Source organism: Mastigoproctus giganteus, chromosome 8 (assembly GCF_048544385.1).
Source record: "Mastigoproctus giganteus isolate SK-2022 chromosome 8, ASM4854438v1, whole genome shotgun sequence".
Classification (NCBI taxonomy): domain Eukaryota; kingdom Metazoa; phylum Arthropoda; class Arachnida; order Uropygi; family Thelyphonidae; genus Mastigoproctus; species Mastigoproctus giganteus.
The window spans coordinates 80,879,618-80,898,446 of record NC_143582.1 but is presented as its reverse complement, the minus strand read 5'-3'; the positions used below and the strand labels follow the sequence as shown (position 1 = coordinate 80,898,446).

The window sequence follows — 18,829 nt, the reverse complement described above, 5'->3', positions numbered from 1 at the left end:
TTCTTCTCTTTCTTGGTGATGCCTTTCTACTTCTCTCTCTCTCTCTCTCTCTCTCTCTCTCTCTCTCTCTCTCTCTCTCTCTCTCTCTCTCTCTCTCTCTCTCTCTCTCTCTCTCTCACAGGGAGTAACTTGGGATTTTTTTTTTTTTTTTTTTTTGGCTGGTGCAGCATAAGCCTCAGGCTTCCTTGTACCATATGGCTAATAATAATAATAATAATAATAATCTAATTTAACTTTAGTCTATCTGAAATTATACATTTTAGACTGAACTACAACTGGATTCATATTAATATTCAAAAGATAATCTCTATACATCTTTTTACTTTTGCATTTTGTCATTTTATTTATTTATTACTGAATTTAAAGTAGATATATACAAGGGGCATTCAATAAATTATCTACCTGTCTATGAGGGAAATGACAGAGGCAAAATTTTTTTGATTTTTCAATGTAACCCTCCTAAACTTCAATACACTTGTTCCATTTTGTTGGCAATGAGGAAATACCAGACAAATAAAATTCTCTGTCATGTCCATCAAAGAACACAGAAACAGTAGACTTCAGTTCATTATCATCGCAAAGTGACGTCCACATACATTTTTCTTGAGGGTGTCAAAACAGGAAATAGTCAGTGGGGGCTAGATCCAGACCTATAACATGGATGGGTAAGTTCTGTAAAGTTGCAATCTTTCAAAGCAGCAGCATGGGACCTGAGCACTGTTCTGAAGAAGCACCACATCTTTGGAAAGCTTTCCATGGCATTTTTTCTTTATGACATCCCTTAGGTTGTACAGTAGGGATACATCAGCTTCCCAGTGACTGTTTGTTTGTGTTCCAAGTAGTGAATGTAAAAAATTCCCTCAGCATCCCAAAAAATGGTGGCCATAATCTTGCCAGCTGAAAGTTTTCCAAAATTTTTTTTGGTGGTGGAGAACCGTTGTGCTTCCATTGCATTGATTCTTACTTAGTCTCAGGATCCCATTGATGAACCCATGTTTCATCATCCATAAAAATTCTGGAGATGAAGGTTTCAGGCTCCCTTCTATAAAGTTCTAAATTCTCCTCACAACACCGTACTCCGAACTGCTTCTGCACAGGGGTCAGAAATCTGGGGACCAACCTTGCACTGACCTTAGTCATCTCCAACTGTTCATGGAGGGTGGTTATAACCTGTTCCCTCAGATATGTCACATTCCCTAGAGATTTGGGATACCTTTAAACATCTGTCATTCAGCACAAGGGTTTCCACAGTTTGGCACATTTCTGGAGTGGTCGCTGTTACAGGCCTTTCTGTATGTGGATCATCTTCAATGGACTCTCTACCCCACTTGAATCATTTTGACCAGAACTTCACCTGATACTCTGAAGGTGCACTGTTGCTATACACAGCCACCATCGTTTCATGAATGGCCTTGGGTTCATTTCCTTCTTTAGTGAGAAACTTTGCTGAGATGACTGAACGATGCTCCAATTTCAGCAAATCCATAATTTGATACAGGTGCCTTTCTTTTTTCTGTTACAGCAGCACAATCTAAAAAGATGATAAGTCATTGAAATGATTTATCTATGGGAAGTACTATGGGAATATATCTATGGGAAGTACTCTGGGTAGATAATTTATCGAATGCCCCCCTCATAAGTATAATAAAGTAGAATTTATAATTTACAATAGAAAAGTGGAGGACAACTTAAATGAACAAAATATAGTTCCTTTAATTGTAAGAAAGAGTTAATGGAATGAAATTTTGGTGCAACAAAATAATTCATGTTCTCCTGAGAAGTTGTAATAGAATTTTACTGGGTAATACTACTTGAAGGAGACTACAAAACTTCAGAAGTTCTATTTATCCTAACTCCCTCCTACTAATGATCTGTGCTAAGAAACAAATTTGTTATGATTAATTTCCAAACATTTTTTCAGATGTTAAAAAAAAGTTGCAAATATAATTATTCTAGAAACAAGTTTTCCATTCTTAAAGATTTAGTTACTTACTGGTTCAGTGCTGTTGATTCATACACTGGCATGGAGGACATCATCCTAGCAGCTTGTTTTGCATGAATATCACAATACAGTTTATCATTAACATTATAGTATCCTGGAAACACAATTATGTCTGAAATTAGGTGACATGTTTACTTTGCAAGATACAATTATTTTAAAGAACTCTATTTAAATGAATTATTTAACAAAATTTTGGGATGGTAATCGATAGTATTTTCCAAAACTTATTGAAGATAAAATCATGGTCGAAAATGGATTCTTAAATTACACGAAAAACATTCTTTTAAAAAATATTTTACTTTTAGCATTTTTAATACCCCACTCATATTTTTAATGGTGCTTCTGGTCATAACAAAGGACAGGACGGGAAGAATAACTTGACAATGTATAGGCCTGACATAGCCTAGTGGTCAGGAGCGTGAGTGCAGTAGCACACTCTTTGAGTGTGCCCGGGGTTCAAGCCTGTGACTGCTAAATATGATTAATATTTGTATTGATGGTTTATTGTGAACTTCACTGACCTGGTGGTCATGCCGGGTATAAACAAGAACATTTTTTTTTTATATACTTGCATTTCGGTAAAGTCCCAAATACTGTTCCACATTAGCAGAGGCATATGATGCAAAAAAGCAAGCTTATGCAGCATCAGCCAAAAAAAAAAAAAAAGTTCCACTTCACCCCTCCGTTTGTTCAAAATACCTGTCCAGCTGAGCCTTAAATTTATTTAGGCTATCAACTTTCACAACAAGGGATGGAAGTCTGTTCCACCAACCAACTACCCATTGGCAAAAGGCAAATTTCTGCACATCTATCCTACATTTGTCTTTCCTCAATTTGAATTTATGCCCTCTCAGGTGATTATTCAGAGCAAAAGGAAGAATCCAATTGGCATTGAGCATGCTCAAACCCATTCAAGGCTTTATACACCTCTATCAGATCACCTCGCTGGTGCCTAGTCTCCAGACAGTGTAATTTGCAAAACTTTAGCCTTTCTTTGTAAGAGCAACCCTTTGTTCCATTCACTAATCTTGTTGCCCTTCTCTGTACCCATTCCAACAGCTCTACATCCTTCTTGAAATGAGGCCTCCAGACCTGTATACAGTACTCAAGGTGTGGCCTGACCATTGCCTTATACAAGGGAATAATCACCTCCTTATCCCTGCTAGAAAAATTGCTGTATATCATTGACAAGACACCATGAGCTACTCTTGCAGCCTATTTGCATTGCTCAGAGAACTTCATATCTGCCTGAACAATTACCCCCAGGTACTTTTCATTCTCAAACACTGACAGCGTAGTACCACAGAGTTGATACGTTGCTCTGGGGTTGCTGTTTCCCTTATGTAGTACTTCACATTTGTCAATGTTAAACTTCATTTGCCACCTCTCAGCCCATCTGCTCAACCTTTCCAGATCCTGTTCCAGCAGCATAGCATCAGTAGTGTCCTTAAAATCCCTGTGAACCTTTGTATTGTCTGCAAACTTGGATATTAAGCTTGATATACCATCACCAATATCATTTATAAATACAGAAAACAATAATGGACCCAACACTCAACCCTGAGGGACTCCACTAATAACATTAGTCCACGATGAGCAGTGTCCATTGATTACTACTCTCTGTCTTCTTCCCCTCAACCATCCCTTTATATTTAGCAGCAATTTACCTCCAGTGCCACACTGCTCCAATTTGTCCAGCAGTCTTCCATGTGCAACAGTATCAAAAGCCTTTCTAAGATCCAAATATATATCAAAGTTATTACCTGCATCCAGTTCTTTTGTGACTGCATCATAGTATCCAATCAAATTGATCAGGCAAGACTTTCCCTTAACAAAACCATGCTGTGTCCGAGCTATAACTGAAGTCTTGTCTAGATGATCCTGCAGTGCTTCTTTAACCAGTGCCTCCATTAATTTTCCTGGAACAGAAATTAAAATCACAGGTCTGTAATTACTTCTGTCAGCCTTTGATATGCCTTTGTGAATTGGGGTCACATTTGCACATCTCCAGTCTATTGGTACCTCCCCTGAGTCCAAGGAAGCTCTCATAATTATGGCTAAGGATTCGCTTACTTACTTTGCTGCCTCCTTTAATATAACTGGATAGATCCCATCCACCCCAGGTGCCTTTCCCCTCACTGAATAACTCCTCATGTGTGAATGTCGATGCAAAATATTCATTTAGTTTGTTAGCTACCTGAGCAGGATCATCAACAGTTGAACCACTGATATCAAGTGGACCAATCTGATTCATCCCCTTCCTTCTAGAGTTTACATAAGTAAAGAACTCTTTGCTGTTTTTCTTTGCATCCTTTGCCAAAGATTTCTCGTAATCTGCCTTTGCCTGCCTAACCTCCTTTGTAACTTGGTTACAGATCAACTTGTATCTATCATAGGCTTCTGTGTCACGTGTTAATTTGCATGTATCCCATGCATTTTTCTTCTCTGCCATATGTCTCATTAGTTAATCTGAAATCCATTTAGACCTAAAACGTGAACAATATTTCTTAGTTGGTATGTAAAGCCTAGTAGCTTCCAAGATAAGTTCTTTGAATGCTTCCCATTTTGAATTTGCTGTTAGTAACATCATCAGTTGGTCCCACTGTATAGTTTGTTATTTGGTTTTTAGGAGCATTAGCAACTAAGGCCATATTGCTCCGGGATATGCGGTGGTTATTCCCCGACCTTTCCGCATCCTCCATATTTGGTGGTGCCCACTGTATACAATTTAGATATTGTCTCAGACCATCATAGTCGTCTTTACAAAAGCAAAAACCCTTCCCTTTACCCCTGATGGTAGTTACCTCTTTGAGTAAATCCCACTTCAGCACACTGATCACTGCCACCTAGTGGTTCCTTTATCTGCAGATTCTTAATGCATGAAGAATCACTACTGATAATCAGATCAAGAGTATTACTCCCTCTAGTTGCCTCCTGAACATGCTGATGTAGAAAACAATCATCCAATAAATCCACAAAAGCCTTGCTAGTGTGTGAGTGACCAATCCATAAATTCCAGTCAATATCTGTGAAATTAAAATCCCCCATTATAAGACTCTGATTTACTGGCCCACTATTTCCCTGTACAGTTTCTTATTATACTCATCAGAGTCATTAGGCCTATAGCACACTCCTACTCTCAATTTTGATCTCCCAATGCTTATGTCACACCAAACTGACTCGACACTGCACTGTCCAGCGATGTCGACTGGTTTCACTTCCTTGGATTTTGTGTGTTTCTTAACTAATAGAATAACCCCTCCTCCCTTCCTATCCTGTCTATCCTTTCTGTACACATTGTACTCCCCAAATTCCAGTTCTGCATTCCTTATATCTGTGTGACACCATGTCTCTGATATCCCAACAATATCTGCCTTTGATGTTTTGAGCAATAGCTCAAATTCATCAAATTTATTTACCAAACTCCTAGCATTGGTGTACATGCAAGTATACATGCACCTGTTCCTATTCTTAGCTACCCTAACACAACCCATGTGTTTACTTGTACCGCAATGAAGTTTCACCTCTGCCAGTGGCTACTGTTAATCTATTAGTCCTTGTATCCCCCCAAGCCAGCAGTTTTCTGACCCACCTAACACTGCCTCGATAGCATCAGCAAATATTCTTGCACCTTTTCTATTTAAGTGTATCCCATCCCTGTAGAAGCAATCTCTCCTGTTAACAAGTACAGACTAGGCTGAAAAAAAATTTTACCTCTTGAGCCTTGCACAATCTTTCCAGGGCCAAATTGATTGACAAGGCTCTCATCATATACTCCCTCCTATTGTGTCTGGGCAGAATTGCAGCCACTTTCAAATTCAACCCTAATTCACGGCTTTTTTTCAACAGTGACCTGTACTTGTTAAGTAATTCTGCCAGTCTTCTACTCTTAATATCATTAGTGCCAACATGTACAACTATATCACCTTTTGTGCCCTTAAAAGGTGGTATCCACTCTATAACGTCATCAAACTTTGTCCCTGGCAGACATACCCTAGTCCTGTTCAACCTATCCTTTTTACAAAGCATGTTTCCCATTTCCCTGACAATAGTCACCAACAACTACTAGTTCCTGTGGGAGCACATTCTGCCTTGGGGGTTGCCGCTGTGTTGCGTGATGACCAAGTGCAAGCTCTGGCGTTGATGTGGGCAGCTGAGACCTTGATGGGCCCCTCAATTTAGATCCTTCGAAGGCATCCACCCTGTCCTTAAAGCTCTCAATATAGGCCCATAACAACACTGAGTTGTCGCCTGATTTCCTTACACTCCTTACATCGCGCGCGCGCACACAAAGACATACCCCATGGCAATATCATGTCCCATACCCAATTGCTGCACAAACATCATGCAAGCAGTGCATTTTAAAAGGCTGTGATTCAGAGGGCAACTGCTCTGAGTCATGATTTTGATTTAATTTCAATAAAATTGCAATTTCAGTACAAAATTATAATCCTAAACTTGTATCCCAACACAGTTATAACGCTATATATATTTTTCAGTATCGAGTATTATCTACGAGTTCCGTTTATATAACTTCTGTATCAAGTTATGTATTAATTAATTATGTTACGTTTTTAATCTAAGTCGTTATATGTATTTAGTTAAAAGTACAATTTAATTGACAATGAAGTTTAACCAGATTAATAGAATTTACTAATAAATTGACAATATTATATTATATACTATACTAAGCTTACGCTATCTAGTTCGGGATATAACGTTGTGTTGTATAACAATGGCGGCAAGTTACAAATGGTAACTTAAGTATTAATTAACTTCCAAATCTCGATGTTTCAATTCAGAATAAACTAAGGATCCTGACTAGGTCTATAAGCTACTTATAGAAAATAATTTGATGTAACAATTGATCAATAAAGCGGCTAAATATGGCTAAAAAAACTTCTCGTTCAGCAGAGCTGCAACTTGTAACATGTGGATTTGATACCCTTACCAATACTTTTATGCAATTACAAGGCAATCACATAAACAATTGTTGTATAAACTGGAGTAATGTGAATTCAGACACCAAGATACTAATTATGGTTAAGTGGCAGAAGGAGAAAAAAAAAAAAAAATGTAGTTATAAATGGCTGCTACTCCTTGTGTACTGTGAAGTGCGCCGACCGGGCTAGCCAGGTGGGTATAGTGCCTGTCTGGCAACCCAAAGGTCGTGGGTTCGAATCCCGCTTCGGGCGTGGATCAAAGTACTGCAAAAAAAAAAAAAAAAAAACCTTGAGAGGTGCATTATGGCCACAGAAGCCGATGCACCAACAACTACCAAAAAAAAAACTGTGAAGTGCATGGATTATTGTTGTATACATTGTCTTTGACATAATCCCACAAAAATAAGTTTAATGCTGACAAATCTGGTGAGCATGGTGGTCAGTCATTCCTTTCAGAATTATGCAATCTCTGAACAAGAAGGATAGCTTGGCAACAGATGAATGCAAAATATGATTTGTTGTGCCATCTGGCAGAAACCATGCTTAAACAATCTCCTCCTCCTCAGTGAGATGTTCCAGAAATTCATGGACTATGACCATGTCCTGCTGAAATTATGGTCTCTGTGAAAAAGATGGGCCAACCAACAATCCTGTGATAGGTCATCGTACACAACACTACAATCTTCACAGGGTGTAAGGGAACGTCGCATGCTGAATGGGGATTTTTTCCAAAGCTTACACACTTAGTCAAATGAAACCACGCCTTGTCAAAAAGGGAAGTCCAATCTGATATCTGAGGATCTTCATTCACTTTACAGTAATCATACAAAGTAGTGGCTTCATTTTTCCATAGTCCAGTGGAAAAAGTTGCTACATGTGTGTAAACAGTTTTAATTTACTTGGTGCCAGATGACAACTGCTGTATGATATTCTCTTTTGTTGTACCAGCTTCCATAATGACTTACATGGCCTTGTTGTCAGACTCCCTAATCTGTGCTACACATTCCTCAGTAAGAACAGGTGCTATGTGCAAATGACTCATAATATTCACATTCCCTGAACATTTTTACAAGCTTCTATATTGCAGATTTTGATGGTCCCTTGCAACATTGAAATTGTGCTGAAATTTTAAACATTGAAATTTTTTGTGCTGATGCTGTAAGCTTTTGCTTCTTTGCATCATTTTGCCAATTCTAATACTGATATCAGAATACAATGAATCATTAACAATAACATACCCTGGAATTCAAATTGTATGCCTAGCAACTATTGAATGATAATTTGATTACTCTTTCAACAACTTGTTAAAAATAAAATTGTGCTCAAAAATGGATTCTTAAATTATATGAAAAAGAATGTCTTATGAACAGAAAATTGTTTTACTTTCAGCATATTTAATGAAATACTACTTCTCTAAAAAGTGAGTAATGACAAACAGTTTCATCACTCAAGAGTGATGACTATTACTTGAGCAAGAATTGCTAAATTTTCTTTATGATATCTGTTGTTATAATTGCAACAGTCCTGAAACAGTACTTACTACAGCAATGGCAAATTCCAATCCAATTATAGCAAATATGTAATGGTTATCCATAATGAATAGCCATTACATATCCAAGTGTGACTTATTGTGCCATTTCTGACTGTGGTAGTGACTTGTATAGCTCCAACACATTTGTGTTCCAAAACTGTCTCCATAAGCTACTTAGGGGCTTAGCCTGCTTCAGGGTTTAAATAGTTTTATCTTCACATTCTCAAAAACATTCACTCCAAATGTAAAAATAGAATTAATTTCTGGGTATTTTTATAGCCATCCATTATGCATATTTGAAAGAACTTTCACATTAACTAGTTCATTATGTTCAGACTATTTTCTTTTGTATTTTCAGTTTCAGTTTCATTTGGCCTGCTTCAGGGTTTAAATAGTTTTATCTTCACATTCTCAAAAACATTCACTCCAAATGTAAAAATAGAATTAATTTCTGGGTATTTTTATAGCCATCCATTATGCATATTTGAAAGAACTTTCACATTAACTAGTTCATTATGTTCAGACTATTTTCTTTTGTATTTTCAGTTTTATTCTAATTACAGAGTTAATTTTTGGACATTGGTGTACTTAATGAAACTCAGTTACACATTAGAGAGAAAATTGGCACAAAATAAAAAGTTCAATGCAAAAAAAACAAATAATCTTTGTTACATGTAAAAATAAATTAAAATTTAATTACTATACTCTTCCAATAAACATCTGGCAATACAAAAAAGGGAATATAGGGATGTTGTTTCCTTAAATTTTCAGTACTATGGCATGGCTATAGCTAGAGCACAAAATCTCCTCACTCAATCAGTGAGAGTAAATTTTGATCACTTGTGAGTAAAACTTTAACTTCACCAACCAATAATAATTTAAAATTTAATAAACAAATAATTTTTGGCTCTGCTGTAGTTTTCAACAGTAAAAGGCAAGGTACACATCAAAAGGAAAATAGCTGCACTATTATTTTTAATCTTATTAAAAAATGTTATAATATTAATCAATCATACCAAGCAATTTTGTTCATGAAGCATGTCCATGGTATGCCAATACAAAGTATATCTTCTTATAATGTCATCTAGTACAATTTCAACTTGTGCTGCATTCAACTGTTCCATCCTTATCATATCAAAGAAAGATGTCCACCACAGCTTTAAAATTAGTGTCATTACATGCATTTTGGTACCTTTGAAAATCTGCATATTTAAATCCAAATGTTTCCATCTATAAGGATACTGTATCATTTAATAAAAAATTATTTAATTTTTTTTCCCATATTGAATGAAACTATAAAGGTAGTCTATTGGTTATGGGATTCCTCAGTACACTGACTACAAAAAAAGTCTCGCATTAACTAAGTTATAAAGAAGCAATCTTAGCACATTATATGTAGGATTATTATTATTTTATTTTATTTATTTATTTTTTATCTAGGGCTACATATACTGAAAGTGGGATAGATCAGTAGAAATGCTGATCTGTCCCACTACTATAGTTTTCTTCTGATTTTTGTAGTTTGTTATAGCAATTTTAGTAACTACTCACAGAACTTCATATCTGACTATACAATTACCCCTGAATCTTTGATTTTCTACCCTGAGTGTAGAACCAAACAGTTCATATGTTAATCTGGAATTACTGCTACCCATATGCAGTATTTTGTATTTGTCAATATTAAACCTCAATTGTCATTTCACAGCCAAAATACTTAATTTTTCTAGAACTTGCAGTAGCATACAATCATTAACCATCCTGCTAACCTTCATATCACATATTAAGCCTGATATATCTTCATCAATATCATTAATAAATTCAGAAAAACACAATGGGCCAAGCAACAAGCCCTGGGGACTTCACTAATAACATTAGTCCACAAAGAGATTAATAGAAATAACACACAAAGAAATAACATAATCAATCACTAATAACATTAGTCCATTGATAACAAATCTGTCTTCTCCCACTCAACCATCCATTTATCCATAGCAGTAACTTGTCTTCATGTCACATTTCTTCAATGCATCATAGTATCCAATCAAAGCATTAGCATGGGCACATGATGCAAGAAAGCAAGCTTATATTATAGTATCAGCCAAAAAAAAAAAAAAAAACCCCTTATTTCACCCATCCCCTCACTCCAAATGTTTGTCAAGTTCTGCCTTGAATCTATTTAAGCTATCAACTTCTACAATGACAGATAGAAGTTTGTTCCAGCAATCAACCACCCGCTGGCTAAAGGCAAACTTGCACACACACATCTATCCTACAACCATCTTTCCTCAATTTGAATTTATGCCCTCTCAGTTGATTATTCTGAGCAAGAGGAAGAATCCCATCAGCACTGAGCATGTTCAAACCATTCAAGGCTTTATACATCTCAATCAGATCACCTCACACATGCCTAGTCTCCAGACACTGTAATTTGCAAAACTTAAGCCTTTCTTCGCAAGAGCAACCCTTTGTTCTGTTCACTAATCTTGTTGCCCTTCTCTGTACTCATTCCAACAGTTCTACATCCTTCTTAAAATGAGTGTGGCCTGACCATTGCCTTATACAAGGGGATAATCACCTCCTTATCACTGCTAGAAAAATTGCTGTATATCATTGACAAGACACCATGAGCTACTGTTGCAGACCACCTGCACTGCTCAGAAAACTTCATATCTGCCTGCACAATTACCCCCAGGTCCTTTTCATTCTCTACCACTGTCAAGTGTGGTACCACAGAGTTGATACGTTACTCTGTGATTACTGCTTCCCATATGTAGTACTTTACATTTATCAATGTTAAACTTCATTTGCCACTTCTCAGCCCATCTGCTCAACTTTTCTAGATCCTGTTGCAACAGTGTACTGTCATTAGTGTCATTAACAACCCTGCCAACTTTCGTATCATCTGCAAACTTGGACATTAAGCCTGATATACCATCATCAATATCATTAATAAATACAGAAAATAACAATGGACCCAACACTGAATCTTGAGGGACTCCACTAATAACATTAGTCCATGAAGAGCAGCGTCCATTGATTACCACTCTGTCTTCTCCCACTCAACCATCCCTTTATCCATAGCAGCGATTTGCCTCCAATGCCACACTGCTCCAATTTGTTCAGCAGTCTTCCATGTGCAACAGTATCAAAGGCCTTTCTAAGATCCAAATATATGATATCAAAGTTATTCTTTGCATCCAGTTCCTTTGTGACTACATCATAGTATGCAATCAAATTAGTCAGACAAGACTTCCCCTTAACAAACTCATGCTGTGTCCGAGCTATAACTGAAGTCTTGTCTAGATGATCCTGCAATGCTTCTTTAACCAGTGCCTCCATTAATTTCCCTGGAACAGAAGTTAAACTAACAGGTCTGTAATTGCTGTCTCCCTTTGATCCTCCTTTGTGGATTGGGGTCACATTTGCATATCTCCAGTCCATGGGTACCTCCCTTGAGTCCAGGGAAGCTCTCAAAATAGTCAGACAAGATCACCCTTGACAAACACAAGTTGTGACCGAAGAAGTATAACTGCATTCCTGTCTAAATGGTCTTGCATTATTTCTTTAACCAGCAACAGTCCAGTTCTGTTTCAGGAAAATAATGGAGTCACACTCCATTATTTTCCTGGAACAGAAGTTAAGCTAACAGGTCTGTATTTACTTTGTATCACTCTTTGATCCCCTTTGTGAATTGGGGATATATCTACACATCAAGTCCATGGGAACCTCCCCTGAATCCTAAGATGATTCAAGGGGAGGTCCACATGGACTGGAGATGATCTCATAATTATGGCTAAGGTTTTCTTAGCTCCTTTGCTGGTTCCCTTAATATAATAGATCTCATCTACACCATGTGCCTTCCTTACATTTAACTCTCAACAATTTCTCTTCCACATTTCTTTCAGTTATTACAAAATCATTTAGCTCCCTGTTAGGAGTTTGATAACTTTCTGATATCCACTCACCTAAAGAATTCCTCATGTGTGAATGTAGATGAAAAATATTCATTCAGTTCATCAGCAACCTGAGCAGGATCATCACCTGCTCATCACCTGCTCAAAAAAAAAAATCTGCTATTTTTCTTTGCTTTCTTTGCCAGAGATTTGTCATAATCTGGCTTAGCTTGTCTAACATCCTTTGTGCCTTGTTTGTAGACTAGTTTATATCTATCCTAGGTTTGTTTATCACCTAATAATTTATATGGCTCACACACACACATGCATTTTTCTTCTCAGCAGTGAGTCTCATTAGTTCATCTGACATCTATTTAGGTTTAAGCTTTGATGAGTATTTCTTAGTTGGTATGAAAAGCCTAGTAGCTTCTATGATTATTTCCTTGAATATTCCCCATTTAGAATTTGCTGATGGTAACATCAACAGTTGGTCCCACTGTAGAGAATTTACAAACAGTCTGAGAATCACTGTAGTCACCGTGATCAAAAACTCTTCCCTTTACCATTGATGGTATTTACTTCTTTAAGTAAATTCCAAGTCAAACTACACTCCATCTAATTCTCTTACCTGTATATTCTTAATGCATGAATTATCACTGCTAATAATCATAAAGGTTTTAGTCTCTCTCTCTCTCTAAAATGCTGCTGTAGAAAACAGTCATCCAATAAATCTACAAAAGTCTTGCTAGTGTGCAAGTGACCAACCGACAAGTTCCAGTCAATATCTGGAAAGTTAAAATCATATAAGACATTCTGATTATTGCCCACTATTTCTCTGTACAGTTGTTTGTTGTACTCAGAGTCATTAGACCTATAACACACTCCTACTCTCATTTCTGCTTTCCCAGTGCATATGTCACACCAAACTGTCTGAACGACACTGCCTTAGATTTTATGTGCTTCTTAACTAAGAGCCTTAATCCTTCTCCCCTCCTATCCTGTCTGCCCTTTCTGGAGGCTGGAGTGGCAGGATTGAAACTAAAGCAGCCAAAAATCAACTACAGCAGGCACAGAGGATGGTTTCTACCCTGCAGGTAACCAGTGGCAGAATGCCTATAGAATACAAAATAGTCCTCCATTTTCTCAAGTACCACCACAAAAAGAGACTTCTGGCCCAACTGAGTGATTTCGCAAGAGATCTAAATGAACTATTTCATTTGGATCTACTTCAAGAAGAGAAGTGGAGAAGACAAGAATCTGCATTGAGATGACTTCATTCAAGCCCATATAACATACAGATTTCTACATCATGTGGAGAAAATTAACAGGCAACACCTGGCATGGAGAAATCCCTGACTGCAACCTTTTTATTAACTGAACAGGGCAGTCTCAATGAAAAGCTTTTCACCCTGGGACTCTCAACCACACTGCAATGTAAATGTGGGAAAACAATATGCAGGACATATACTCATTGAATGTATGTTTTATACTAACCTTAGACACCCTCTACAGCTCTTGACAGCAGTATGTGATTGGACAGAAACTCCATCCTTATTAAATAACACAGACAATTTCTCAGCTTTTCTGAAGTTTGCCAATTAAGTTTTTAAGAAAAGATCAACCATCATAAACACGGAAGAGCAATCTGGATACTGTGCACTACTGCTACAGGGACTGGACTCCCACCTAGAGGGATAAACACTGGAGTAACTGCCAAACTCCACACTGTGAGGTGGGATTCAATTACCACACAACATGGCTAAGTATTGGCATGGTCTCTGAGTGGGATTTAACAATATGCTAAGGGAGAAATGTACTCACCGAGAGAGAGAGAGAGAGAGAGATTTTTCAACCAGAATGGACTTTACCTGAACTTGGCACAACATGGGCTAGACAAAAGACTGCTGAATCCATATGTTGGGATGGGATTTATCAACCACATCAAGTGAACAAGTACTGGCTTGGTTCCTCCAGGTGGGATTGAACTAACCTTCTAGGAGTTAGATCTTGGTCCACCTGGATGGGATTCCACAGACAAGACTGGAATGGCTGCAAGACCCACTGGGGTAGGAATGATATTATTGCTCACTGATCTGTCTTTCACTAAATCTTTGATATTCTAGTACGTAACTTCTAATTCCAAGGGGATGCCTCTTGCTATCTTCCCCCTTCTGTACTATCTCTGACCTCTTCCCCAATCTTCACCCACTATCTTTCTCTTTCCATTCATGTCACTATGGTCCTCCTGGAACTCATTCTGGGGAAAACCAAAAAAATGTCTTGATAGTAGAACCCTGCCATTTCTTCCCCGTGTCTAAGGATGGGCATCAGAGGGATGACTGACCAGGAGTTTGTCAATCCCCCCCGGCTGCAAATTTACAACAAAACAATACATTAAATGAACAGACCTTACACTACACTCACACAGCCAGTGTATGATTTATGCCAGCACAGATGACCCCGCGGCAGATGGGGGAAAATCCTGGAGCCTGCAGCCAGTACACAATGACAATGTCATTTCTCCAATTTTGCATCCCCTATATCTGAGCGATACCACATCTCTGATATCCTCAGTGTCTGCATTTGATAACTTGACTAGTACTTTAAATTCAAATTTATTTACTATGCTCCTAGCATTAGTGTACATGCAAGTATACATGAAACTGTTTCTACTCTTAGTTACCCTAACACAGCCAATGTATTTGCCATCTCGTTCCGTGAGGACCCCTAGCAGGCCTTGCAATTTCCAACACCTTGCTTCTGAGGCTGTTACATGTTCCAATAGAAGTAGTGAAAGAATCATTTTCACCTCTGCCTGTAGCTATTATTATTTTATTAGTTCATGTATCTCCACCCCCAAGCTAGAAATTTTTCGACCAATCTAATGCTGCCTCAATAGCATCAGCAAATATTCTTGTACCCTTTCTATTTAAGCGTATCCCATCCTTGTAAGCAGTCTCACCTATTAACAAGCACAGACCAAGCTGAGAAAAATTTTACCCCATCAGCCTTGCATAATCTTTCAAGGGCCGAATTGATTGACAAGGCTCTCATCTCATACTCCCTCCTATCATGCCTGGGCACAATTTCAGACATTTTCAAATTTAACCCTGACTTGCGACTTTTCCTCAACATTGCCCTGTACTGGTTAAGTAAGTCAGCAGAACTAATGGGCCATTCTCCTACGAATCTCCTACTGTTAATGTCATTAGTGCCAATGCATACAATTATATCACCTTTTGTGCCCTTACAAGATGGTATCTGCTTTACATCTTCAACTTTTGCCCCCTAGTAAACATACCCTAGTCCTATTGCACCTAATCTTTCTGCACAATATATTTTCCCATTCCTCCTGTGGGACCAGTGCATTCTGTCCTGGGGGTTGCTGCTCTGTTGCCTAATGCTCAAGTGCAAGCTCTGGCATTGATTTGTGCAGCTTAGAGCTTGATATTTTAATTGTTTTGAGCCCCCATTTTAATTGTTTTGAGAGCATCCACCCCATTCTTCAAGCTCTCATAAATGCCCATTCAGAAAGCTGAGTTGGCATCTCAATTCTTCACACTCTCTGCACACACCAACCTCTCCCTTGGTTATATCATGTCCTGTTCCAGAATAGCCAGCAAATGTTGCACAGGCAGCACATTTCACCACGCCATGATACATAGGAGAATGGCCCCATTAGTTCTCCACCTAAGCCACAGTACTCTTGCTGCTTTGAGCCAGCTCTTTTGCTGCTCTAATTTGGGATATGATTTCCATTTAAATTTAAATTGAGAATACGGGCACTCCTTGACTTACGTACTTAATCAGTTTTTTTTCATGTATGTAACTCAGTTTTGTACAAGTCCAACTTCAGTCTTGTAGATACAAAATACATGTACAGTAGAGCACAACACACTGAGATTATAACCCCCAACAAACTTCATCATGTACAGCATTTTATGATTTGTAACAGAGTTAAATGAGGCTGAAAAAACATACAACGAATAATAATGTAGAGTACAGTATTTATTCAAAACTAATTTAATCTAAATACGATACATAATTTAATTTAATCTACGATCAAATCACTTTATGATGGACTCTGCAAAATAAAATACCGTTCACTATATGATATGTAAGTAAGTGCAGGTCATTGTGATCACATTTGCAAACTGAATTTTAATTGTATTAAACGGCTATTCTAATAGGCAAAAATAGGAGAAATATTATCCACAGGCTATAAAAGTAAAGATATAGAGCACAAATTTACACTTTACTTCCTCCAATTAACAAAATTAAATGATGCATGAAAATCGAAAGAATCCCACTTGTTAGCAAAATAAATTTACGCTTACGTACATAGCTAATTGATATTTCAATTAGTGTAACTAATTGATAGTGTAACTAATTGATATTTCTGTTCGCTGACATTTTTGTCATAAAATTTAAAACAGTAAGAAAAAAGCAATCAATAACAAAGAACACTGAACGCACATTTTGCAACTAACACGATACACGCAAATGAGATACAGAGTAAAAACTTTACGAAGCTCAAAAAATAGGAATGAAGAGAAGAACCTGAAAATTTATTTATGTTTTTTTATATGATTGAAGATTTCAGTGAAGGGGAACTCATTTCACCATAATACCATAACGTAAAAACTGTAACAGAATTCCAGTATCAATATTATCGCAAATGCAGTAAGATCAAGTTTGCTACTGGTTTATAATAGATTGTGCTAACAGAAAAGCCCAATAAACTGGAAACTGCTAATTGTTTTTATTGTTTATGGTAGTGACCTCCAGAAATCTGCTTTAGAGGGCGTTCAAAATTGATTCTTATAACCAAATATAGCAACAGCTTTGTGCGTATCTGTGAGTTGTACGTAAGTCATCTGTACGTAAGTAGAGGAGTGCTTGTACTACACTAAACTAATATAATTAAATGCAATAATAACACTATTCTAATTCACTAGTTAAGCAGCAATAATATGTACTACCCTATCAAGTATACATTGCATATTAACTATCCCATTAGGTTTATAGTTATAAGTTAATTATATTATTTACCACCTCAGCTCAGCATTTCAGCTCTTGAAGGTTGTGTTACCCAGAGAAATGTGAATGTCTTATGAAGTCATATTTGGTAGAACTAGTTTGAATTTTAAAATAAATTTGTGCAAATGAAGATAGTAAAAACTGCTGGGTAAACAGTCACATTTAATATTTTAGAAAACACAAGGACATCTGTATCTCCTGCCTCCCCCCCCATCCCAAAGCTTTGGACACTGGTACAAAACATTGAAAACTGGGCTTTCTGGCTACCCTATCCTAGTGGGAATATTATGAACCTCTGCTGATACAGAAAGTAAATTGAATTTTGGGAGATTGGTTTCGATTAAATATATTTTGAAAGTGTGTTATGAATAGTTGAAGTTTAACATTGACAAATGCAAGGTACTGCACATGGGCAGAGTAACCCCAGTGTAACTTATCAACTGTGTGGTACTACGCTCAGAGAATGAAAAAGACCTGGGGGTAATTGCGCAATCAGATATGGAATTCTATGACGGTGCAGACATGTTGCTAGGACAGCTCATAAGATTTTGTCAATGATATACAGAAACTTTGCTAGCAGGGATAAGGAGGCAATTATCCCTTTGTATAAGGTCATGGATTTTGAGTACTGTATACGTATACAGGTCTGGAGGATTCATTTTAGGAAGGATGTAGATCTGCTGGAATGGGTGCAGAGAAGGGCAACCAGATCGGTGAAGGGAACAAAAGGGAGCTCTTACCTAGAAAGGCTTCAGTTCTGCAAATTTCAGAGTCTCAAGACTAGGCACCTGTGGGAAGATCTGATTGAGGTGTTTAAAGCCTTGAATGGATTGGGTAAACTGAATGTTAATGATATTCTTACTTACTGAGACTACACACAAGGGGGGGAGCATAAATTCAAGTTGAGGAAGGATGGTAGTAGAATAGATGTGTGGAAGTTTGCCTTCAGCCAGCTGATGGTTGAAACAGGCTACCATTTGTTGCAGAAGTGGAGGATTGGCTGAATAAATTCAAGGAAGAGCTAATTAAACAAATTCTTGGTTTGTTTGTTTGTTATTTGGTTTTAGGAGCATTAGCAACTAAGGGTCATATTGCTCCGGTGGTCATTCCCTGACCTTTCTGCATCCTCTGTATTTGGTGGTCACGGGCTCGAACCCCAGTCTAATCAAGAAGTGTGTGCTACACACTGCTGCTCCTGCCCACCTGGCTATGGAGGCACCGCACAAATTCTTGGAGGATACAAATGAGTGAACTGTGTTTTTTTTTTTTTTTTTTGGTTGATGCTATATAAGCTGGCCTCCTTTCATCATTTGCTGTTACTACTACTACTACTACTAATAATAATAATAATAATAATAAAAATAAACTTTTGTAACATCTAATTTGGGGATACCTGTAATATGGCAAAACACAACTGATA

General features: G+C 37.5%; 1 protein-coding gene across 4 annotated transcripts in view; it reads right to left on the bottom strand.

The window, feature by feature from the left end:
- The window catches only part of LOC150081675 (LIM domain-binding protein 3-like), a 273,752-nt gene that overhangs the window by 131,405 nt on the left and 123,518 nt on the right, over nt 1-18,829 (bottom strand). For all 4 annotated transcript variants that reach the window (XM_090378805.1, XM_090378806.1, XM_090378803.1 and 1 more), the window contains exon 8: nt 1,994-2,096. In XM_090378805.1, coding sequence (XP_090234931.1) covers nt 1,994-2,096 — 103 coding nt within the window. The remainder of the gene's footprint in view (nt 1-1,993; nt 2,097-18,829) is intronic.